Source organism: Balaenoptera borealis (assembly GCF_965194805.1).
Source record: "Balaenoptera borealis genome assembly, chromosome: 7".
In the NCBI taxonomy this organism is placed as follows: Eukaryota; Metazoa; Chordata; class Mammalia; order Artiodactyla; family Balaenopteridae; genus Balaenoptera; species Balaenoptera borealis.
This window is the reverse complement of record NC_138864.1, coordinates 116,190,018-116,215,698: the sequence shown is the minus strand read 5'-3', so window position 1 is coordinate 116,215,698 and position 25,681 is coordinate 116,190,018. Positions and strand designations below refer to the sequence as shown.

At 37.1% G+C, this 25,681-nt stretch overlaps 1 protein-coding gene across 3 annotated transcripts in view; it reads left to right on the top strand.

The window, feature by feature from the left end:
- KDM7A (lysine demethylase 7A) overlaps positions 1-25,681 on the top strand; it is a 79,467-nt gene that overhangs the window by 41,760 nt on the left and 12,026 nt on the right. For 2 of the 3 annotated variants that reach the window (XM_082400288.1, XM_082400290.1), the window contains exons 3-11: positions 2,871-2,988; positions 6,138-6,298; positions 8,151-8,292; positions 8,578-8,764; positions 9,976-10,138; positions 13,606-13,693; positions 14,972-15,078; positions 18,194-18,285; positions 20,538-20,627. In XM_082400288.1, coding sequence (XP_082256414.1) covers positions 2,871-2,988; positions 6,138-6,298; positions 8,151-8,292; positions 8,578-8,764; positions 9,976-10,138; positions 13,606-13,693; positions 14,972-15,078; positions 18,194-18,285; positions 20,538-20,627 — 1,148 coding nt within the window. The remainder of the gene's footprint in view (positions 1-2,870; positions 2,989-6,137; positions 6,299-8,150; positions 8,293-8,577; positions 8,765-9,975; positions 10,139-13,605; positions 13,694-14,971; positions 15,079-18,193; positions 18,286-20,537; positions 20,628-25,681) is intronic. The other variant, XM_082400289.1, reaches the window with a different exon arrangement.

Here is a 25,681-nt window from a genome sequence, read left to right as displayed (position 1 = left end):
AATGTAATGCACTCTATTTTCTTTTTTCCTATATGATTTAATTTTTTTAAAAGCTTGTCATGCTCACTAAATTGACTTCACAATCCATAATGGATCATGACCTGCACTTTGAATAACAATACTTCAGAGAGAAGCTTGACTGTTACTTGCCCCTTCATATGCTTCTCATCGTTGAATAACATAAGATCAGGCATTGGCTGTCTTCTGGGCAAAAGTCCAACTCTAAGTACCCTTTAGGAAAATGCCCAAGATCCAGGAATCTGTTTTATCTTGATTTAAGGCTCCACTGCCCCTCACCCCTCACCCGCGCCCCTAATTTGGGTCATACCTTTTGGTCTTAAGCCTCTTTTGCTTGCCACCAACGATTTCCTGTTTCTTTGAGAGCTCCCCAGGAATCCTTACTACAGATACCATTGAGACAGTATAATATCCATAAATATGGTGAATTTAGACTTTACCCTCTTAATGGGAATTAAGAACTTTGTTCGAGGTCCAGTGTCAAAAAAACCAGCCTGATACTTAAACACATATTCTCAGTGCTCCTCAGGCACATGCAACCTAAACTCAAAATTCTCTCTCCATTCCCTATTAAAATATTCTTTCACTGGCCTCCTTCCTTTAAGAAATTCAGTCAGCTCCTGCAGCAGCTGATTTTATGTGTTAAGGATGTTGGCCCAACAGGACGGTGTAGCCTTCTGTTAACATCCTGCAAGTCAGCACATTTAAAAGAAAAGTAATTGGCAGCTTACTGGTTGCCCCAGACACTGTGCTAAGAAAGACTAGACCTATGTTATCTCCTTTGATATTTGTAACACCTTGATGTGAGAAAAATTATCTTACTAGGTCTTTCATGTAGCTATTTGGCAGAGCTGGAGTTTGAGCCCATAGCTATCCAATCCCAAATCTGTTTGAATTCTAATCTATTATGCCAAAATGAAAATTAAAACACTGTAACATCATTGTTTATTTTCAAATGGGCAGTCTGTTCTTTCTCCCTCTTTTTCTCTTTTTCCCTTTTTCCCTCCCTCCCTCCCTCCCACTGTTGACCTGGGGCTTTCAAATAGGCTGCTCATATATATTGTTAAGAATGTGAGTTACTTACCACTTTTCTGGAGGCAGGTTTGCAATATGTAGCAAGAAACAGATTTATGTATATAAATATTAATATTAATTTCATCTTTATTGAAAGATGCCTCTACACTTACGTCTTAAAATTCTAGGCTGCCTTTAAATTGTTTTTGAATATTTAATAAGGAGAAAATGCCCATGATAAGAAAGGTAAGCAAGATAAACATTATGATCCCAGTTGAAAATAAAATGGGGTTATGTATCTATATATCTGTAGGAAAAAAAAGCCTGGAATGAAATACCCTTGAATTTTAGAATTGATTTTAAGTGAGAAAAAAAAAATAGTAACACACAAAGGACACCTTAATGGTATTTTCTAGGAAGGTTGCTTAATGATTGTCAGTTTTTCCATGACATTTTTAAAAAACGGGATTTACTCTCTTCCATCTTGGGGGTCTGACTGCCATAAATTACTTGAGGATCTTGTTTTAGACTCTTAGATATGAATAAGCCTGATTTCCACCCCTATTGATTATTTAGTGTGACTTCTTATCCATATGAGGATCCAACATTATTTTATTATTATGATCTTTGTAAGGAGAAGGATTTGAAATAACTTAGACTCGTAGAGTTGTATCCTTCCCCCAAGGTTTTATTATGAAAATGTTCAAACATACAGGAAAAGTTGAAAGAATTTTACAGTGAGTACCTCTAAACCCACCATCTAGATTCCACTATTAACATTTTACATTACTTGCTTTATCTCATATCTGTCTGTGTAACTATCCCACTGTCTATCCACCTTATTTTTTGATTCATTCTAAGTAAGTTATAGACATCAGTACATTTCCCAGAATCATGGAGGTTTTAGGCTTAAAAGTGATTTTCAAACTTAAAAGAAAAAAAAAAGTAAAACTGAAATCTTACATTGATACCACACAAAAGACATGTAGGTGGTGCCCCCTGGGGGAAAGAGGAATGAGGTCCAGAGCTCCTACCTCAGCCTCTTCTCCATCTTCCCTTTTATTAAGGGTTCCTCAACACAGTCTGAAAAGCTGTACTCATTCCCTTCATTTCCACATTGAGGAAACTGGACCCAGACATGTTAAAGAGATTTGCCCGAGGTTGCAGAGCAAGTTATGACTAAACTAGGAGTCAAAGCCAAGTGCCCTGGTTTTGGTTTTGCTGTGCTTATTCAAGATTGTAGCCTCCCAGAGCCATAGAATCACGGGATCTGAGCGTTAGAACTGACCATACGTTATTCATTCTGTCATCTTACTTGTCCTCCTTTCGTTATGATGCCGTCACCTGCTATTCTTTGTGTCAGTGTAACCACGCTTATTTTGGGAATAAATCTTGACATAAAAGAGAAGGGAACTGTGCTGTTAAAATAGATTTCCGATGTGGGATCAAAGGCCCTGTCCTGAGGGGATGATTTGGATGACCCATAAAAATCGTATTATGACCTAATGTTCTAGTGAAAATCATGATTTTAGATCATTGTGAGATTTTATATGTGTAAATGTGGATATTATAAAAGGCTCAGTCTGCTAATTTGAATTTGTTGATTTAATTTTAAAATCATTTTTGAAATGAAAAGATTTTTTAAAACCCACAGTTAATTGCCTATAATTGCAGCATTAAATTTTACTTCTTCAGCCTTAGAAATGCATTAAAAAATGTGAGTATTATTGTACTTGACAATTGTTGTTTCTGATTATATAGACTATAATGATTATAGAAAGTACATAGTACCACCAGTTACAAAAATGCTTTCTTTTTTTCATCTTCTAAAAATCCAGTGAAAAAGAGGAGGAACTGGCACAGGCACGACTACACAGAAATTGATGATGGTTCCAAACCAGTGCAGGCTGGAACTAGAACTTTTGTGAAGGAGTTACGTTCTCGAGTCTTCCCAAGGTAGGAAACCTCTTATGACCAAAGAACATTTAAGAATGTTACCCAATAAGGTGACATTATCTAAAGCAGCATTTTCAAACTTCAGGTTACAAGCCATTATTATTCTTAATCAGCTTTTTACTTTTTGAAAGTAAAACAGAATAGAAAATATTGGTACATTGCAAGTAATAGGAGTAAATAAGCATAGGTTCATGGAAGCTTTGTTATGTGCATGTGTACTGGATTACTGGGTAAAAATGTATTTAACTGTAGGTCTCAGTCCAAAAAGTTTGAAAGACGCGGATCTAAGGCACTTATTCCCGTGCTTCGTTCCTTATGTTGTGCAGCTGCTGCTTCTCTTTCTCCTTCACCTCACCTACACCTATTTTCATACTCTGCTTTTTTCTAATGTTATTTTCCTATCTGCCTCCACCCTACGTCTGCCAGAAGTCCCCACAACCGTTGCTTAGCGTCTGGTGGCAATAGGAGTAGGCTTTTTTTATTTTTTTTAAAGATAATGGAAAGTATTTGAGTTATCTGTGGCTCAAAGAACAAACGTCAAAAGCATTATACAGCATTTAACCATGCTAATTTAGATCATTTCCTACTCGCTGCCTGACATCTATTTAAAGTGATAATGCTTAATAGGCTTTTTACACGAGATCATATCCAGGCTTGTTAAAAAGGGGAAGCACAATTTAAATTTCAATCACAATATCACCTGCAGCCTATTATGGAATTATTTCAGATCTTGTAACTATAAAACTCTTGCTATTTCGTCATAGTCTTTAGGATACCTGGCCGTTCCCCTCCCTTAAACAGAAACATAAATTATAAGCAGCTACTGTTGGCTCCCTCACGTACTGAGAGAAAAAAAAAAATATGAAACACGGTGATTTCCACGTGATTTTTGTGATATTAAAGGCCTTATTCTCAAATATTCTCCTTTATCAGTTTCAAAGTCATTGGAGAAATGTCTGTTTATTTTCATTGATTGATTTGGAGCCTAGGGCCAGAGTTTTCAGCCAGGGTCTATGGGCTGGCTTCAGAGAGGCTTGTGAGTTTCCTAAAATTGTATGAACAGTTGACATGTTGACATGTGAATGTGAATTTTTCAGGGAGAGGAGCCTTAGCTTTCATGTTTTAAAATAGGTTTGTAACCCAAAAGTGTAGTGTTAAAAATCCTGGCCCAGTGATTCCTGTGGCTTCTCGGCCGAAGTATTAAACACAGATGTGAGCAGGTTACAGAGGCGGTCACAAGTGTCCACACTGTACTTACCATTAATTAAAGGTCTTTGGTTTTATTTAATGTAACTCCATAAACCGCCACATCATTTAAAACCATGGCAGGGTGACAATAATTAACTAAATTATACATACTTAATGTGATTAATACAGAAGTGTATAAAATAAAGTGAAGGGGTTATCTACCCCGACCCTCCCACTTTAAGACAAAGTCTTTTGAGACCCTTTTTTTAGATAAATGATAACTTTTAAAACAATTATGTGTATAGGTGTATGGATGTATATATACATCTATTTTTTAAAAAATAAAATGGGGTTATGTTATGCATATGTTGTGCAACTTGCTTTTTTTACTGTTATGTTTAATAGATATCTTTCTGTATGTATACACAAATTTACCTCACTCCTTAACTGCTGTGTAGTATGCAATTGTGTGTGTGTGTGTGTGTGCGCGCGCGTGTTGTGTGTATGTAAATATATCCCGTAATTTACTTAACCGTCCCACTATGGTGTATGTTTAGTTTGTGTCCAGTTTTTTCCTCTTGTAAATAATGATGTGCCTGTATTTTTAAGCACTTGTACCTATATATTTTTGATCAACGGGGGGAGGTAAAGCACCAGACATTTAAGATGGAGGAGTACAAGTGATTTAAGATTCTCCCTTAGGTTGGAGTTTAAGGAATTGTTAAATTCTCAGCAGTTGGGGAAGAAGGAACACTTGTGGATGCTTATGGGGAAAATAAAAGGCAGTACAGAACTCAGTGAGTCGGGTGAAGGAGCTCTGAGCCCTCCACTTACAAGACTATCCAAGAAAAGTCTGTCTTGATTTTTTTAGGCCTTAAACTGACCTTCTGTTATTGAGGAGGTGGGACGATCTGAGCTCAGTAATTCAGAGACCCAGTTTCTCCTGTCTTCTCCTTGACACCTAGGCTACAGATGACATCAAGACTATTAAGATCTGACTGTATAAATGGAAACTGTTGTGTTTAACCTATGATGCAAGTGTTGCACTTAACTTTGAATGTATAGCAGCTGCATTCTGTGAGCAATTGGAAGATAAAATCTAGAATATCCCCGTTTAAAGAGATCTTTGATTTATGGTTAGATAGGGGATAGTGAAAAGGGACAGACAAACCACACTTAAGTGTAATGCCTAGAACGTGTTAATCATTAAAGAGGGCAGCTGGAGGTTCAGCAACCCTTTTTAGTGGCTTAAGGTGACTGCGTGTTAAAATGTATTAAATACTGGTGATAGCAGATCTTTGAAACCAGGAGTTGGGGCATTTGGACATTGTCTCAAAGAGTAGGGACCACAGATGCTAGTCATCCCCCAGTGTGCAGGACAACGTGAATTGTTCTATGTCCGGTGAGACTTTGCAATGCCTAACAAATATTTGTGTAGACTTTTATAGCCAGATAAAATCTGGTCTGTTTTTACTTATCGTAACCAGCTTTTATTCTATTGTACCCCCTCCCTTTTGCTCTTCTGGTTTTCTATGCAGCTTGTGTTGAGTGGCTTCTGATCTTGTTACTTTTAAATCCAACCACTCATTACAATTGATTGTAAGCATCCTATTAGTCTGTTATATTTTCTAGTGTTGTTTACCTGAACATTTACATATTGAAATACGTATTTTGCTGGAAACTAATTTGTTTTTTCTCTTGTTATAGTTAAGGCATTTTATATAATACATATATATTCTTCCAATTATATGTAGTATTGAAGTGATTATCTATGACTTTTACTTTAGAATACTAAAAGGGGCTTTATAAAACATTTGTTATAAAAAGGAGGATTAGGTATGATAGGTTGAGAACCACTGATGTAGATAATAATATAGTATATGAATTAACCCATTATCAGATTATCTTTTTTAACTGAACTTATCAACAAAGATGACATGTTACTCTTATGCTTTCCTTAGTGCCGATGAAATCATTGTAAAGATGCATGGCAGCCAGCTGACACAAAGATACCTGGAGAAACATGGATTTGAAGTCCCTATTATGGTCCCCAAATTAGATGATCTAGGACTCAGGCTCCCTCCACCTACTTTTTCTGTTATGGATGTGGAACGTTATGTAGGTACGAACTTGATTCCTTTAATTACTTGGGAAAACATGGTAAAAGTAAAATTGGTATTATCCTAAAAATACTAAAAGTTGAATGAATAGATGTTAATTTAGTTCCGTTTCTGGGTCAGGAAAAGTGAAATTCAGTTATTACCTATGTTGAAAACTATTTTTCTCTCAGCAGACCTACATTCAGAAAGACAGAAAAAAACATTTTGCATATTTTTATTTACTCAGCGTCATCCTACTGCTTTTGGTGTTGTTGTTGTCATCAAATTTCCTGATACTTGCTTAGGAACAGTTATTATGGAGGGGTAGCTACAGACTGAGGAAGAAGGCTTTGGGAAATCGGGTTGGTTCTAGGCCTCTGTAGCAGCATTCAGGTACAAGATTTCTGGATCCTGCTTTAGTGACCTCCTGCTGCCTAGAGAAAGGCTGTGAAAAAGAGGAGCTCATTTTCAAACCTGTTTTTATATTAATGACTTGGTGATACTGCCATTTAACGATGTCTGGACCTAATTTTTTATATTGAGGCCCGGAAAGGTATAAGAAACAAGGTGGAAGACCCTTCATCTGTTGCAATATTGTTGACATTTTCAGTCACTTTTTTCATTTGCATCAGGGTATTTAGAGATAAAGCTGACTCTATGTAGGTCTCATTCCTTGTCAACGAAATAGATAGAGATTATTTGAGGATTAGATCTCAAATCTATCTTGACTCAAACTGTCTATTCTTTATAGTATGTTATCTCCTGAGCATGAAGTATCTGAGAACTTGTCCCTTTATTGATCCATTGGTTGACATTGATAATTGTTTCACTGAGGAAGTCCAATTAAATTGTCTGACTTCACATTCAGCTAGTTTTGAATTATTTGATAAATTAGAGGATGAGGCTGAGGTTTCACCTAAACCTGTTTGCATAGATAGCACTGTAGAGTAAGTGGCTAGTGTAATGTAAGTGTAGGAAAAACGTTCATACTACTTGATGGCTAACTTTTTAGTACGTGGAATGCTTCAGTTAACAGAATTGTTTTGCCTCGTAAGTATAAAATAGTCTATTTAGCAATACTTTCTTAACTTATATAAAGTTACATTAAAGTAAGAAAATGTCACTTGTTTCCTATTTCAGATTAAGTATTGCCATATTTTGAATTTCACCTTATCCTACAGGACATTGTAAAACTAATTATGCTTTTTAGGGTGATGCAGTGTTGAGCAAGCAATACCTCATGATTTTATAGGAAAATTGTAAATTAATCCCAATTCAGAACTCATTTCACAGGCCCTAATATGAACTGGTTTTTGCTTCCTAACCATTCATTTTTTTTCTTGAAGCAGAATATTAGAAGAGAAGACACTACCAGGCAAGCAGGAATTGTTTGTCCTGGTTATTTGTTCACTAATTCCCCAATGACCGATTGGTTTCTCAAAATGATGGACTCAGAATCTTAGGCGTTAGAAGTTAGGTCTTAGAAGCGAAAGGGAAAAGTCAGTCCCCTTATTTTATTTTATGCATGAGGAATGTGGCACAGTTCTTACCTACCAATGTAATATGCATTTTTGTTGTGAGCTGCACAAGAAATCACTGGTGTGTAGAAAGCTTTGTAAACATATAACTTTTTACACTCAGTGTTAATTATGCAGCTCTGTCTTATTCTTTCTTTCAAAAATCATCCCTTTGTTCAAAAGTTCCAGTTGGATTTAAAAAGTAAGGATATAGGAAGAATCTTTGTCTAGGCTATATAGTTTTTATAGATGGCTTAATTATCATACAAGTAAATATGGTCTTTAAAATATTTTTGTTTAGGGCGTCTATTGATGAAATTCTTAAGCCAAATAATAAGACTATAATTTTTCTCTGCAGGTGGTGACAAAGTGATAGATGTCATTGATGTGGCAAGGCAGGCAGACAGCAAAATGACACTTCACAATTATGTTAAATACTTCATGAATCCTAACAGACCAAAAGTGTTAAATGTGATCAGCCTTGAATTTTCAGATACAAAGTGAGTAGTTCTGGACATTTTGGTTTAGCCTTCTGAGTGTTAGCTAAAATGTAGTTAAATGATGAATTTCTTTTAGTAAAAAACATAATTGTGACTTCTAAAGTGGCCCAGTGATACAGCTATGTTGTAAATTTTGCTTTGGTTCCCTCAGACTTTAAGTATTGCTGCTAGCTGTGAGTTCCAGTTAATTTCTTGGTTTGGGTTGAGATGGGAGATGAAATTTTAAGAAGTTTTAATTTGCATGATGTGGGTGTGTGTGTATGTGTGTGTGTTTTTTTTTTAAAGGATGTCTGAATTGGTGGAGGTTCCTGATATAGCCAGAAAACTTTCCTGGGTGGAAAATTATTGGCCTGATGATTCAGTCTTTCCCAAGCCATTTGTTCAGAAATACTGCTTAATGGGAGTTCAAGACAGCTACACAGATTTCCACATTGACTTTGGTGGGACTTCAGTTTGGTACCATGTCCTCTGGGTAAGCTTGGGGTATTTCTTTGTTCACTTAATCACAAAAACATACAGTCTTATTTTTCCACGGGTATATTCATTTGCTATAAATGACATTTGTAAAGAGGGAAGTTTTTTGTACTTTTTCAGTGGGAGCTATCATTTTAAATACTTAAAGAAGCATTATGATTTTCTTTTTTTAATCCCAAGTAATGGAGGAGCCATGAATTCTTAATTTATATAGATTCCCTTTTTTTGCCCCCACCTTATAAATTAATCTCTTTTAGCCTTTTGTCTCTTTTTGTTTCTTCTTCCCCCTAGTCAATTACCAGTTAATCCCTGAATCTAATACCTGAGAAGGAGCAAAATTATAGTAATAATTGCTTCTGACCTTAAGGTCAGGCTAAAGACAGCTAGTTGGATAAGTCAGGAATGCCCATAAAAATACGAATTCTCCTCAGGAGCTTATATTCACCTTGCTTTATCTAGAACTGTGCTATTCCGTACAGTAGCCACGCGGCACATGTGGCTACGTTTAAATAATTAAATATAATTTAAAACTCAGTTCCTCATTTGCACTAACCACATTTCAAGTGCTCAGTAGCCACATAGGGCTTATAACTACTATATTGGATAGCACAGATATAAAACATTTCCATCGTCACAGAAGGTTCTTTTGGACAGTGCTGATCTAGAACCAGATCTTTGTCAATATTACATGCCTGTGCATCAGCAATGCTCTGGACTATGTTTGATGCTGTGCCCTTGAGCTCCTCTTCCTTTCCTCCATGAGAAAGCAAAGGTTTAGTTCATTAAAGAAAGTTTATTCACAGATCTTTAAAAATAATTGTATTATTATATGTCTTAGGAGAAAGGGCAAAGTTTCAGAGATGACTCTCTGTAACCTGGGGCCTATTAACATGTATTTACTTCTATACCTTGAAAATGAGATCAGTAGGATGTTTGTGATTCTTTACCCTCCTCTCTTGTAACTATTTCTCCATCACTACTTTATTGACCCCTTGTCGTATTTGAGAGGGGGAGCCTTAGCTCCTTTGAAGATGCTTATTAAGGGCAATAGCTATTGATCAGGTATGTGAAATATGTCTTTTTGAGCCTTAAAAAATCTGATAATTATCTAATTTAATTTAGAACATTGTATTGGGAAATTACATCAATATAGGCCATCCTAAGAATGGCATTTCCTTTTTCAAAAATAGTGTGATTACTTCCTCCTAGGGCGAGAAGGTTTTTTATTTGATAAAGCCAACAGATGACAATTTGGCACTCTATGAATCTTGGAGTTCATCTGTGACCCAGAGTGAAGTGTTCTTTGGAGATAAGGTGGATAAATGCTACAAATGTGTGGTAAAGCAGGGACATACCTTATTTGTTCCTACAGGTAAGGTTTTAATCCCATCCCGCTCCCCATAGTGGATACTCATCACATGGAGTCAGCTTTTGATTGAAATCTCTGACTTTAACGTGTTTGGAAAGGAGTTTTGCATAGCCCGAGAGATGATTCTGATCTTGGACTTTTCACTTCTTTGTGCCTTAGAGGGCTTCTCTTGTAGTTAGGACTTGTTTTGGCATTGTGTTTTATGTCATTTGCCTTCACTTTTATTTTTATTTAGAAAAATTCATATACCATAATACTCACCCTTTTAAAGTGTACAATTCAGTGGTTTTTAGTAGATTAACAGGGCTGTGCAACCCTACCCCTATCTAATTGCAGAACATTTCATCACTTCAAAAAGAAAGCCCATGCCAATTAGCAGTCACTCCACATTTCCCCTCCTCTGAGCCCCTAGCAACCACTAATGTGCTTTCAGTCTCTGTGGATTTGCCTATTTTGGGCATTTCATATATAATACGTGGCCTTTTGTATCTAGCTTCTTTTGTTAGCATCATGTTTACTAGGCTCATCCATGTTGTAGCACTTACCAGTGTTTCATTGCCTTTTATGGCCAAATAATATTCCATTGCATGGATGTACCACATTTCATTTATCCCTTCATCAGTTGATGGACATTTGGGTTGTTTCCACTTTTTGGCTCTTATGAATAGTGCTGCTTTGAACATCTGTGTGAAAGTTTTTGTGTGGAGGTTTGTTTTCATTTCCCTTGGTTCTATATACCTAGTAGTGGAATTGCTGGGTCATATGGTTTAATGATGTTTAACTTTTTGAGGAACTGCCAAACTGTTTTCCTAGTGGCTGCACCATTTTACATTCCCACCAGCAATGTACAGATGTTCCAATTTCTCTACATCCTCACCAACACTGTAATTATCTTTTTTTATTTTTGTCATTCTAGTGGGTGTGAAGTACTTGTATCTCATTGTGGTTTTAATTTGCATTTCCTTAATGAGTAATGATGCTGAGCATTTCTCTTATTGGCCATTTGTATATCTTCTTTGGAGAAATGTCTGTTTAAATCCTTTGCCCATTTTTATGTTGGGTTGTCTTTTTACTGTTGAGTTGTAAGCATTCTTTATATATTCTGTACACTAGCCCCTTATCAGATATATGATTTGCAATATTTTCTCCCATTCTGTGGGTTGTCTTTTCATTTTCTTGATAATGTCCTTTGCATAAAATTTTGATGAAATTCCCTTCAGTTTTAACTGGTCAGCTCTACATTGATGTCAAAGGCCCAAGCCTGCTGTAAGAATCTGGGCAGCTGTCCTGGGGCAGTTAGGAGTCAATGAGTCTGTTTTGAGGGACCCTAGGAAGGGATTGAGTACCAGCCTTAGCTGTAGCCTCAAGTATAGGTATCAGGTCTGTCATTTTGAGACGTGACTAAATGCAGGGTATGGACTTTCCAGGTCAGTGGTTTTGAGAATTGTGTTCTTCTGATTTGGATGACCTTAATGGCTACACAGTTTGCAAGGATCTGTTACAGGCCCTGCTTTCTTACCTTGCCTCTGGAGTATATAAGAAGAAGTATGTGTTGAGCAAATGAATGAATAAATGTCTAGAACTACCAGAATTTATAAATCTAGATACGTATCAATATTTTCACTGTGAATGGGGTAAGCTCCTCCCTTAAAGCCCCTCCCTTAATGCCCTCCAAAGCTCCCTTTTATAACAAATATTTTGTTATGCCCGCTTCAAAAATCTTGAATTCACATTTATCATTAATATAACCTCCTGCACCAGTAATTCCCCCCCCAATTGATGTAATGACCTAATTAGAATATAAAGAAGAAATTAAAAGTAATTTATAATAAAACACCATTTTACAATGTCCCTGCTCAGGCACAGCAGCATTAGAAGTCAGGATGATGCACAGGCCAGCTAGCCAGTACAGGTGTGTAATTGGTAGTTCAAAGTCTGTAGCTTTGGTGTGGATTAATGGTTCTCAAACTTCATTGACCATCAGAATCACCAGGAGGGCTTATTAAAACAGAGTGCTGGGCCTTAACCCCAGCGGTTCTGATTCAGTAGCTCTGGGGTGGGCCTGAGAATTTGCATTTCTAACAAGTTCCCGACTGAGGCTGGTGCTGCTGGTCTGGGGACCACATTTGAAGAACTGCTGCCATAGATAGTGTGATTTTTTTTTTTTTTTTCCCCCCCAAGGTAGTTGGCAACTGATATACTTCCTTCAGTTTACAGGCTACCTAGTTGTATTCCTGGAAAATTGTGCCAAAACCATGCAAAAGATCCTTGTTTCATATGAATGGAGTTACAGTTTCTGGGCTCAGACAGTTAATAACAGATTTTGTACCTATCTGAATGCCCAGCAGAAATGTGAAAGTCCTGACTAATGGAGGACAATTTCTTACTGTGTGGAAGCGTCCTGCATGTTGCATCCCTGGCTCCCGCTCACGAAATGACAGTAGTGCCTCCTGATCACTGTGACCAAAAAAGCCCACCAGACTGTCCAGATCACACTCTACAGGCGGTACTGCCTCCATTGAGGACCACTGATCTACAGAATTTGAAGCCAACAGAGACTTCAGATTTGTGATTTCAGGGTCAAGCTCAAGGCTTTTGTGCCTTTGAGCACACACGTGGTCACCACTTGAAAGCCAGTCTTGGGGGGGAGTTTTTTGATACTGTGTTACAGCACAATGAGGGATCAGAATATGAAAAGTATAAGGAAAATGGGATCTGTCTATTTTAACAGTCAATATTTACATGCAAACGTATGTGTGTATATTTATTTATGTTTATATGAAGTCTTTATGTTTGGTCTACGGACCTTTCTTTCAAAAGTTTAACATCATCTCAGAAATGAGCCTCACTTTGAAACATTTTTATGGGAAAACATTTTGACTTTGCGGGAAAATATCATTTTGATTGCCAACATTTATATTTATAGGACCATAACCCTGCCTAATGAAATGTGGGTGATCTACTTTTTCTTTCTTAGAGGAAGGTCCCAGGTTGAGTTCCACTGATCCTCCTCTGCTTGGTCCCTAAGGACACTTGTTTCAGGATGACACTAGGGAGACAAAGCGCCCAGCCAATCCCATTGTTCATTTAATGAAAACGTGCTTGCCTCACTCTAACCAGATTTGACTTGTCTCAGAGTAAAATCTTTAATATAGAGTAGATTGTGTTTTTAAACTAAAAAACTGAAACAGCAACAACCACAAAAACCTTCACCTATCCTGCACCGTAATTTTGTCTAATTCGGTCAATCCATTTATCTTAAACGCAGCACAGAGGCTGGCATATAATAGGCATTTAATACATATTTGAATCATTGAACCTCTAGATGGCAATAGACATTAGCTTCTCTAGCACTGAAGTATGAGGTAAACTGATTTTGATATTTTGTGTTTCTTAAAACAGGTATATATCACGTTTGTGTGGTTTGAATATTGAAAAATCACTGATTTATATACTTTTAACCATTTCAGGGTGGATTCATGCTGTGCTCACTTCTCAGGACTGTATGGCTTTTGGGGGGAACTTTCTGCACAACCTTAACATTGGCATGCAGCTCAGGTTTGTGTCATCAGTATTTATAGGATCTTTTGTCCTTTCTTAAATAGGACTTAGTTCTAAAAGTCAAAAAAAAAAAAAAATTCAGCAACATACTTAATTGAGATCTCATGGAGATAGGCCCTGAGAAGTTATTAGGAACTTTTAACAAAAGTATTGTCTTAAAATTTTGACAGGAGAACACCTTGATGCTTTTCTAATCTAAAACAAAAAGAATAATTTACTCAATTTGAGACTAGACATCTCGCCAAATTTCAAAATTTTGTAGAAATGGATAGGCTGTCCTTTGGCTACTTTTACAGTGAGGGAATTGAACTAAAACCAGTCAGACTCAGGTGTGACGTATGGTGCTGGGGCAGAGCAACCCTAAGTTAGGATTGTTGTCAAAACGGCTGCTCTAATTTTGCTGTGGTAAAGGATTAACAGCTATCTCGCCTTCTGCGTGAGAATTTGACCTTAGGGTAATAGCTTCCCCTGGTGGCCTAATGAGAGAAGAATGTTACTAGGCAACAGTGCTTATGGTAAAACGAGTCCTGACTGATGAGCCACATCAGTACTGGCAGAACTAGAAATACCTAGTAGGAAGCCGTGTCTTCGGGCTCTCCTGAGTGTGACTGTTACAACGTGGCATGCCCCTGGGGAGCCCCGGAAGCCATGCATCTGTGGAGTTGCTACAAGAGATTCTGGCTCTTAGGGGGGGTATGAAGCTTTAAGCCCGGGCAGCTCCCGCACTCGCCAAGTGCGAATCTTGATTCTTTGGACCTGAGCTGTCCCTGGGGAAGGACGGCTCCTGGCTGTGTGGACTGTTGCAAGGACTCCCACGGAAGACTCACCCTGTGGCGAGCTGTGGTTTCCGTCTTCTCACCTTGACCCTTGCCAAGTGTGGTCCTGAGCTTGAATGCTTAGTAGAGCCTAAAGAAAATGCCATGAGAGGGTGTTGCAGTGCTGTCCAACACAGGGAGCTGGTTTGTAAACACATCGTTCTATTTATTATAGTGGAACCCTTGTAAAATTCCTTCTGTTAAAACTAGGCTACAGATCCCAAGGGGTGATCTTTTTGAAGACCAGTGTAAATTCTTCGGTATCCTGTCAAATCTGTTAAGGGCAGACCTGAGTAAGATCATAGCTCAGTCTTACCCACGTGTGGTGGTGTAGAGCGATGTGCACTACTTGATTGGTCTTACACGTCGTGGGCTGCTTATTTTAGTTAAGTTGGTTGTCTCCATTTAACTTTGAAATGCTAATATTAACATTAAATTTCTTCAACTTTTATTTATTTAGGTGTTATGAGATGGAAAAAAGGCTAAAAACACCAGATCTTTTCAAATTCCCTTTCTTTGAAGCCATATGTTGGTTTGTAGCCAAAAACTTGCTGGAGACCCTAAAAGGTAATAAATAATCTGTACATTTTGTTGTTTCATATGATGCATGATATTTCTAAATTCACTAAAAGCCACTCATAGAAAGAGAGGTCCTTTTTAAAATGTGGTGTGGCTATTGTCCCTATTTTGTTTTTTAAATGCATGATTTTCCTCTGTTCAGAACCTTTTTAGCAAATTAGCAAATCTCTAGTCCATAGGCATAAAAATCAGATACATGAAAAGCTGCATCAGAACCGCACAGGTAATCTTGATAAATGTTCCTTTCACCGGGGACTCTAGTCATCTGCACACATTATCAGGCACGTGAAAGTGCCTCACTAACAAAAATGCAGTTGAAGCCAAGGGACTGTTACCTAGTATTTGTTCCCAAACATTTGCTTTTAAAAAGTCGAGGGAATAATTTTCATGTCCTGAGTGAATCAGGTGGTGTCTGTGCCATTACCATTATGACCATTATGTGGCCAGTATAAGGCACCTGTTAGCACAAACCAACTAGTGTCAGGCTGTGCATGTATAGTTGAAGAAAAATGGTTCTTTTCAAGGGAGGGGGGAAATATGTCCCTTTAAACTTGAAAGGTACCTCTTTTATGTGGAATTTCAGACTTTGATGTTTTATTACTGGTTTAATAATCTTTGAGCAGTCAAGTTGGAGACTCACTGTAACTTCCACTTTTATCTATTTTTTGCTTTTTGTGCACTTATGCCCATGAAAATACAGTCCATCTGGTTTTTGTGTTGTCTAACTTTCCTAGTCAGTTTGCCAGTAGTGCTACTATTTTTTAAAAATTATTTAATTAATTTATTTATTGGCTGCATTGGGTCTCGTTGCTGCACGCGGGCTTTCTCTAGTTGCGGCGAGTGAGGGCTACTCTTTGTTGTGGTGCGCGGGCTTCTCATTGCGGTGGCTTCTCTTGCTGCAGAGCACGGGCTCTAGGTGCGGGGGCTTCAGTAGTTGTGGCATGCGGGCTCAGTAGTTGTGGCTCGTGGGCTCTAGAGCGCAGGCTCAGTAGTTGTGGCACACGGGCTTAGTTGCTCCGCGGCATGTGGGATCTTCCCAGACCAGGGCTCGAACCCGTGTCCCCTGCATTGGCAGGCGGATTCCTAACCACTGCACCACCAGGGAAGTCCCAGTACTACTGTTACAATTAGCTCCCAGAAGAAGAGATATAAACAGATTAAACAATAAAGTCTAGTCTAAACATTTGGGGTTTTCCCCCATTTAAATGTTACACAAGAAGAAAAGGTAAAAGGAAAAAAAACAACCAATAACTTATTTCTCAGGATGGCATGCACGGATTTAAATGATAAAAATCATTTATGGTTTCTTTCCTTAAAAGGGGGGCTGGGGAAAGCTCACTTTCTTTGGAAGGAAAGAGCAGCAGAACCCCATCTCACACCTTGTAGCACTGTGTAGAGGTAGGTGTCTTGACAGTGGTGCAGCTGTACAGGATGGAGGTGGGATCCCATGGATGGAGAGGAGTAGTGTTCTCGCGTATTTTTCTTGGCTGCGGGAATGTCACAGTAGACCCATAGAGTTGCAATATATGATTTTCAGTAAAATACTGGACAGTAAAGTTCATAGTCTCCTATTCAAGTAGAAGCCTGGGAAAATAGGAGCGCTTATAAAAACACTTACAAATGTCCTTATTTTCTGGAAGTAGAACCCAATTACTGAACTCTCCAGATAAGAGATTGGCAATTCAATATTCAGAAAATTCAGAGCACTTTTTCCATCTTTCTCTTCTCACTAACACATACATGTACACACACACACACACACACTGACACACTGACACACATACACACCTGGGGTAATGCTTTTTCCTTAATGTCTAAGAGGGGCTCGTCAGTCGACTTTTTAGAACAAATTAAAAATGTATCTAAAAGACAAAGTCTTGCTGTTCCCCTTGCAGCCACAAGCAGCAAATTGTTCAGTCTTAAAATAACGATTTAACCTTTGTTTTAGGCCATTGAGAGTCAGAAATATTGAGGTCTGACTGAAAACATGAACCTATACATTAAAAACCTAAAAAAAAAAAAAGATTACTGTAAAAGGATATTTGTAGGTGAGGTTTTAAAATGTTTTCATTTTGTCAGCTATATCAGTACAGGGTACCTGGCAATGTTAGTGGCTCAGTCCGGCCCCACGAAGGCTAGCGCCAGACGACCACTACACCAATCGCCATCGTCTTAGGATTCATCCTGGAAGCGGGAATGGTGGTCTCGTTACCCCACATTATGTTGTTTTTTTTTAATCCCTGACCCTTTAACTTTCTACTGTGGCCTGTTATCTTCCAGCTCAGGCTGTTAATAAGGTTTATATGATGGGTTAAATAAGTGTGGATTATATGAAACTCTTAACTGTGTTTAGTGTTAGTAATAATAAAACAGTGAACCAATTTTGGGTTCATGTAAGTAAATTAAACACTGAGCAGAAGTGAGATCTTTTGCTTTTGTTTCACCTTACCTGAATTTTAGACCACATCTAATATATTTTGCCTGAGTTTTAGATAACCAATTTGGTTTTAAAACCCAGAAAAAACATTTGTGTGTATGTGTATTTGCCTTTACAATAATGTGGTATGTCATGCCCATAGTCAATTGTGTAGGTCACACACTGCATACACATACTCTCTCATACAGTTCAAAGAATTACACAGCTATCACTCAGGTCAGCTCTACCCAAAGTAAGCAAAAACAGCCTTGCTGCTGCCTTAGAGAGGCCCAGTTATTTTTCCCATTGCACCCTCCTCCTTCCCTTCTAGAGAGAACCACCATCCTGACTTTTGTGAAATCCTTTTCTTCAGTTTTATCACTGTGTCACTAACTAAAATAGTTTAATTTTGTCCATTTTTAGACTTCGTGTGAGTAGATTCCTACTGATACTCTTTCGTGACCTGTCTTTTACTCAGCATTATGTTTGTGAGCTTTCTTTCAACTGGAGCATTTAGTACAACTACATTTAATGTGATACTGTTTCTTTTTCTTTCTCACCTTTTCAACTGATTGTTTATTATTTCTCTGTTAACTTGTTTGATATTTGGTGGTTACTCAAAACCTAAAGTTAATCCCTTTGTCACAGAACACTTAACTCCTTTCCCCCTCAACTTCATTGCCACAGAACTGAGAGAAGATGGTTTCCAGCCTCAGACTTACCTAGTGCAGGGAGTGAAAGCGCTGCATACTGCTTTAAAATTATGGATGAAAAAAGAAGTAAGTAGTTGTCTTTGGTGAAATAATTGTTAATTTTTACATGGCAGGGTGAGGAAAACAGAGTCCTTATGTTATTTTGGGGTAGTAGAAGGAGTGGAAATCATGCTTTAAGTACAACCTGCATTTTATTGGACAGTATATGCAAATGTGCTGGTTTATGTTTATATTTATGAGAATGAAGTACCTAGGTATTTCTTTAACCTCAAAAAGAAAGTAAGTTTGAGTATATCTAGGATATTGACTAAGAAATGAACATGTAGATATAGAATAATAATATATAACTTTGAGCTCACATAGTGTGCTAGCCACTGTGCTTAGTTATATCCATAAACTCATTTACTCTTCAAAACAACTATATGAGGTTGGGGTACTCTTGGTATCCCCATTTTACATATGGGGAAGCTGAGGTTCAGAGTTTAAGAACTTGCCCAAGACAACTGGTGGAGCTAGGATTAAAGCTCAGTCTCTGTGTTTGCAAAGCCTATGCTGTTATCCCTCTGCTAGTCTTATGTAAGAACGAAGGAAAAGAGAGGTCAGGGTTCAAGCAGGAGATTTCCATTTTTCCCTAAAATGTGGTCTAGTTTGCATCTGAATCCCACCACCTCTAAGAGGTCATCCCAGGTGTCCATTTGGAAGCAGTATGTCTTTTCCTTATGCGTCCATAGCGTATCTCTTGTGCCAGTGGACTTAAAAAGTAATGTCCATAAAGTAATGTGTCCATGTCCTCTTGTCTAAGTTTATAAGCTCTTGAAAAACAGGGACTTTCTCATCTTCATTTCCTTCCTGGAACTTTACACACAATGTTTTAATAAATGATAAATAGTTGAGCTGATGAAAATACATTCCCATGCTAATTTCTCAAATGTCCACCTGAAATAAAAATCCCCCTCTTAAAAGATATTGGGAGACAGTAATTAATAGGTTACCCTCCCAATAATTTTATGCTCCCTTTCACTTCATTGCTGCATATCCATTAAGAGTAAGGGCACTGTGGAAGCATTCAGGAAAATAAAAATCATGTCTTCCAATGTCAAAGATGTCATCATCTAAATGACAAGTAAAGGCATAAACAGATTACAAAAGTATATAGTATATAAAAAGATAAAAACGAAATAAAGGATATGTTGCAAAAACCATGTAATTCTTTTCCTTCTGAAGGCTGTAGACAAGTTGTTCTCAAACTTGTGTGTTTATCAAAATTGCCTTTAGAGCTTTCTAAAAATAAACTCCCTGCTTCTTTCCCAAGAGATTCTGATTTAATTGATCTGGGGTAGGATCTGAACCTCTGTTTTTAACAGACTTTGTAGGTGATTTTGATGCACAGTAAAACTCATCAATAATACATACTATTAATTCATTGCATTTGAAGTGCCCTTTTAAAAGCATGATGTTTGCAGTTAACTGTAAACCTTGCTCTAAGATCAGAGGTAGCTTAGCATAGTGGCTAAGAGCGTGAACTCCGGAGTCAGAGGCTTGGATTTAAGCCTCAGCAATGCTGCTAATAAACCGCTAACCTGTGCTTCAGGCCCTCAACTGTAAAGTGAGAGTCCTAATAGTATCTCTATCATAGTGTTGTTGAAAGGATTTATGAGTTAACACTCGTCAACTGTATCTTGATGTCATTAGTTTGTTTTAACAAATTATGCTAAACCAAGGAGAGGATGTAAAGCAGAAGTAACAATTAGTACGTTAAGTGCGCCTAAAAGGTCAAAACTTTCTTAGATGTACAGATTAATATTTGGAAATAGACATAGTAAATAATGACAGCAGTTTGCAGTCCAGTAGATATGGTAACTCACCAATTAATTCCTCTTTCCTGTGGATGGGATCTTTTTCCTATTTCGCTTTCGATGTGAAAAGAAAAAAAACTTTGTGAATTAGATTTCCCATGAGAAACTAGGATCATTTTAGTGCCTATGTTCCCCCTTACAGATCCTTACGTATTATGAATTAAATTTAGTTAGTTTCTTTACTAATTATAGTAGTAGTTAGAATTACAGTAGGCTTTGAGGTGTAGAGTCCATATAGAACAAAATTTACAGTAAGACAAGTCCATTTTTAACTCAAGAGGATTTTATGAGTTAATAAGGATCTCCTTAGAAGATATGAAACCAACCCTGTGAGCTCTGAGACCTGACTTGTGGGTATTTGGCCTTGTCTGTAAAATCTAGAAAATTGATTCAGTAAATTAGTTTTTACATCTTAAAATGTAAGTAACTTTGGTTGTCTTATCTTTGTTAATCCAACTACAGCTTGTATCTGAACATGCCTTTGAAATTCCAGACAATGTTAGACCTGGACATCTTATTAAAGAACTTTCTAAAGTAATTCGAGCAATAGAGGTAAGAGTAGAAACTATCATCTAAATGCCTGGTTACTATCTGCTTTGAGAAGCAGTTGGATCTACCACCACACTACAAACATTGGAAAGCCCTGACACTCTTAGAAGAAATAGAATGCACTGTGTCTTGGAAGGAGTCTCAGGTTTTCAGGCTCCCAAAGTCCTACGGAGAAATCTGGAGTATTGTATCATAGTGAAGTAATAAGGAAGCAGTTATCAGGTTACTTTAGGTTCTTTAGGTTACTCCAAAAATAAAAAAATACAGCATAAACAAAACTTTCAGATCTCATTCATTTCTGCAATGCAGAGATGAATACATGTTAAGAAATTAAAGAAAGAGAAAAGGTAAGATGAGTAAGAGCTGGGTGAAACTGAATTGGAAAGAAGGATGACACAAGTAGGGTAAGGCAAGGAGATCCACTTGACTGAAAATATTACAGCAACTCGGTTAGGTAAATGCCCTTTGATAAAAGCCCATGAAGTCTGAGATTAGGTGTTTTAATTTATTAATTAGGAGCTATTCTAGGTATTAAAGAAAGGGGGTTTTAATTAAAGTAATTCTTGAGGAAGGTGGTTCTGTTAGTGTCCAGCTTGAACTGAAAGGAAATTAAGTGGAGGAATGGCGGCTAACTGATACAGCTCAGATTAGGGCTGTGTTTGGGGAATGAAAAAAGATGTATGTCTAAGAAATATTAAAATGTTGGGTTTAATATCCTTGGATAGAGTATTTCATGTAATTCTCAATATGTTCAGATATGGTAGGAAATTGTTTTCTGTTTTTGAAGAGCTGCATATAAATGGATTTTTAAAATCAAAAGTCACATATTTAATTTATATATTTATGGATAAATATATAAATGTCATATATAATAACAACCAAAACTAAGAATAAACTCAATAAGAAAGGTGTAGGTCTATATGAAAAAACTATAAATCTTTACTAAGAGAAATAAAACTATAGTTGAATAAATGGGAGTGTCATTTCTGAAATATGTCAATTCCAAATTAGTATTACAAATTGAAAATGGTAAAATATACCTGGAAGAATAATTGGACAAAAATAGTCAACAAAGTGTTTTTCTGTTGTTTTGGGGGTTTTTTTGTTTTTGTTTTTTTAATTGGAGGGTAGGGAGTACAGAAGGAAGCAAAATGGCAGTAGAAAAATGTACAAAGAAAAATATAAACAGGTATTTCACCAAAGAAGAGAGAGAAATGGCCAATCCAATAAAAATATGAAAAATAGTCTCAATATGTGAAAAAGTATTCAAGTACATTTTGCCGCATAATTTATGATTTCAAATGATCATTTACCAAATTGGCAAAGATAAAATTCTTTATTTTTGTGCTGCTGGTAGGAAGTGTAAATAGTTCATGCTTTCTAACTGGCATATCCCTTGACTTAGCATTATTTTAATAAAGTAAATAGGAGGAATCCAATTAAACTTTCTACATGACCATACCTGTTTACCACTATCACCTCTTGGAACCAAAATGATAGTAAAAGAATAAAAAGCAATATCCCCTGAAGACAAAGAGAATAATAGAGATGAAGACTCCAACAAAACTTTGGAAGCTGGAAAGCAAATGTTCAAGTGGTAACTGACTTAACAGACCAGAGAGAGCTGAAACCTGTGTGGGCAAAGGGAGAAGACCAGAGCAGATCTTATTTGTACAGTAAAACCTTCAAAAAGTTTAGCAATCAGGGAAACTAGGACCCTCAGAATATGAGAGTGGAGGTGGGGTTGAAAACAGGATTGATTAAAGGTCTATTTAAGAAATAAATTGACCTCCAGATCCCTGCCTTAACACGTGCAAGAAACTAGAGATTTAATTTTTTAGAGGTTGAACTTGAGACTGGACTTTGGCCACTGAACCCAGCTGAGGGAGATGGGTACTGTACTGAAAACAAGAGGATTAAGTGACAATCTACATGGTGAATGATTCTTCTTCCATGTGGCTCTCCCAAACACTGGCAGTCTGGCCTGTACCTCCCAGGCCAAAAAGAAGATCCACTGATGTTGACAATTTGAAACCTTCAAATGGAACAACCCAGATTCCTGTAGTGAAACCCATCAGTTGGTAAAGCCCCACTCACACAGAGCTCCCAATTAGCTTTTTCCTTTTTACATACAGTGAAATGCACAGATTATGAAAGTACAATTTGAGTTTTGACAAAAGAATATACCTGTGTAACCCTTACTCCAGTTGAGCTAAAAATCATCTGCATCACCCCAGAAGGTCATTTCTTGCCCCCTTCTATTCAGTCTTTGACTATCATAGCTACCACTCTTCTGACCTCTCCTGCTATATCATAGATTAATTTTGCCTATTTTTGAATTTCAGATAAAGGCAGTCATACAGCGTATAGTGTTTTTGTGTCTGGCTTCTTTAAACAAAAGGCTTTTGAGATTCATTCATGTTGCATGTGTCAGTAGTTCTTTTTCATTGCTGAGTAGTATTCGGTTAAATGAATATACCACAGTTTGTTTTCCATTCTTCTGTTGATGAATATTTGGGTTATATGCAGATTTGGCCATTATGAATAAAACTGTTATAAGCAACATTGTGTGTCTTGTGGTAGATAATATGTTTTCGTTTTTCTTGGATAAATACCTGGGAGTAGAGTTGTTAAGTCATAGGGTAAATGAATTTTTAACTTTATGAGAATCTGCCAAACAGTTTTCCAAAGTGGTTGTACCATTTTACACTCTCACCAGTAATGTATAGGAGTTGTAGTTGTTCCATATCCTTGCCAGTAAGTATTTGGTGTTTTCAGTCTTTTTAATTTTTGCTATTGCAGAGAATATGAAATGTTGTTTCATTGTGGTGTTAGTTTACATTTTCCTGAAGACTGTTGATGGTGAACACCTTTTTGTGTGCATGGCTGTCTGTATATCTTCCCTTATGAAGTATCTGTTTGAAGTTTTTGCCCATTTAAAAAATTATGTTGTTTTTATTATTGATTTGTAGGAGTTTATTATATATCCTGGACACAAGTTCTTTGTCCTTTGGCATGCATTCATTCATGTATGTACAGATGATATATATTATATATGAGATATATACATATATATAATAGTAAATATTTACCCACAGCCTATGGCTTATCTTTTCATTGTCTTCATGGTGTTTTTTGTTTTTTTTTTTTAACTTTTTTCCCCTTGAGATATAGTTCATATGAAAAATGGTGTCTTTTTATGAGCAGAAATTTTTAATTTTGAAGAAGTCCAATTTATAAAATCTTTTTCTTCTATAAATAGTACCTTTTTGTGTGTCCTAAGAAATCTTTGCCCACCCAAGGTCTTGAAGATACTTTCTTTTTTTTCTAGAAGCTTTTACATTTAGGTAAATGGCCAATCTTGAAATTTTATACATAGCATAAGGTAAATTAAGGCATTATTTTTTCCCGTATTTTTATCTAGTTTTCTTAGCACCATTTCTTGAAACAAGTTAGCTTTTTAATGCTTCCCTTTGAAAATGCATAGAAAGCCAAGAAAAGTTTTTAAGACAAAGACCAAAAATAAAAGATAAAAAGGGGAAAAAAAAGTATTCAGAGGAAACAATCAATAAGCAAGTAAGTCTTCAGCGCAAAACCCAAACATAACTGATTCCCTGAAGAGAGAAAAGAGTAAATAGTACTGCCATGAAAAAAGAACAGGAAGCTTTAACAAAGGAACATTCAAAGAAAAAAGAAAAGGAGCTCTTGGAAATTAGAAGTAAAATAGAAACAAAATTTAGTAGAATGGTTGGAAGATAAAGTTGGAAAAATCTCTCCTAAAGTTAAAAAAAAAAAAAAAGACAGAAAAATTAGGTCGTTTTACACAATCACTGTCAAAATAATATGAGTTCCAGAAAGAGATAACAGAGAAAACAAGATTATCAGAAGAATAATCAAAGAAAATGTTTTAGAATTCAAGGACACACCTTCCCAAATTGAGAACTCTACAGCATGCCTGGTACAGTGAGTGAAAAAAGACCTATTCAAAGGCACACTTGGTCACATTTTAGAATACATGTAATGAAGTATATCCTAAAAAGCATCAAAGAAGGAAGTATGGGTCATATACAAAGAACTGGGAATGAGAATAATATCAGATTTCTCAACAATAACATTACAGACTAGAAGGCAATAAAGCAAACTCTTTAACCTTCTGGGATAGGAGGGATGCCAGCCTACAGGTCTGCGTTCAGGCAAGCTATAAGTCAAATATGATGGTAAAGATGTCAGAGAGGCAAGGTCTCAAACAATTTAGCTCCATGTTCCCTTTCTCAGGAAACTCCTGAGGATGTGCTGGGAGGGAGTAAACCGAAAAAGGAGCAGCCCTGGAATTCATTCTTCCAACAAATACTGAGTACCTACTATGTGCTGTGTCCCATCAGGAATGGGCATAGAGCAGTGAACAAAACAAAGGCCCTGCCCCCGTGGAGCTTAGTAGGAAGAGGCTGGCCGTAAATATTTTAATGTCTCAGGAGTAAAGGAGTGCTCTGAAGAAAATAAAGGAGCGGAAAAGGGTAGGGAGTGACAGCCAGAGATGGGGGGGAGCGGGGGTTGCAGCTTTATGTGGTAGAATGGGAGCAGGTCGGGAATGGCCTTTGGTATCACGTGCAGGCCCAGAGTGCAGCTAGTCCAGGATGGACCAGGAGAATGAAAGGCCCCATATCAGTTGTTGATCTGAAATTCACCTTTAACTCGGCATCTTGTGCTTTATCAGGCCTTCCTGTTTAGGAGGTCTGTCTCCAAAGAAAAATATAAAGATTGATAAATTACTTAATGTGTTTGAATGTTTGCATTCTTCTAGTGGGAATTTGGGGATCAATTAGTGATAAATACATAGGAAACAAAACAGATGGAGATGAGGCAATTATAAACTCAAGGGAAAGTCAAAGGATGTAAAAGAAAGTAGAGGTAATAATAGTATGTTACGTGGCACTGGGTTGTAAATAATTTTCATTGAGTCCAATTTAAATACTGAATACTGAAGGAAGAGAAAGTGTGTGTGCCTTTAGGAGAGGTGTGCAAAGATTAAGACTTTATCTTGCATAGTAGGGATTCAA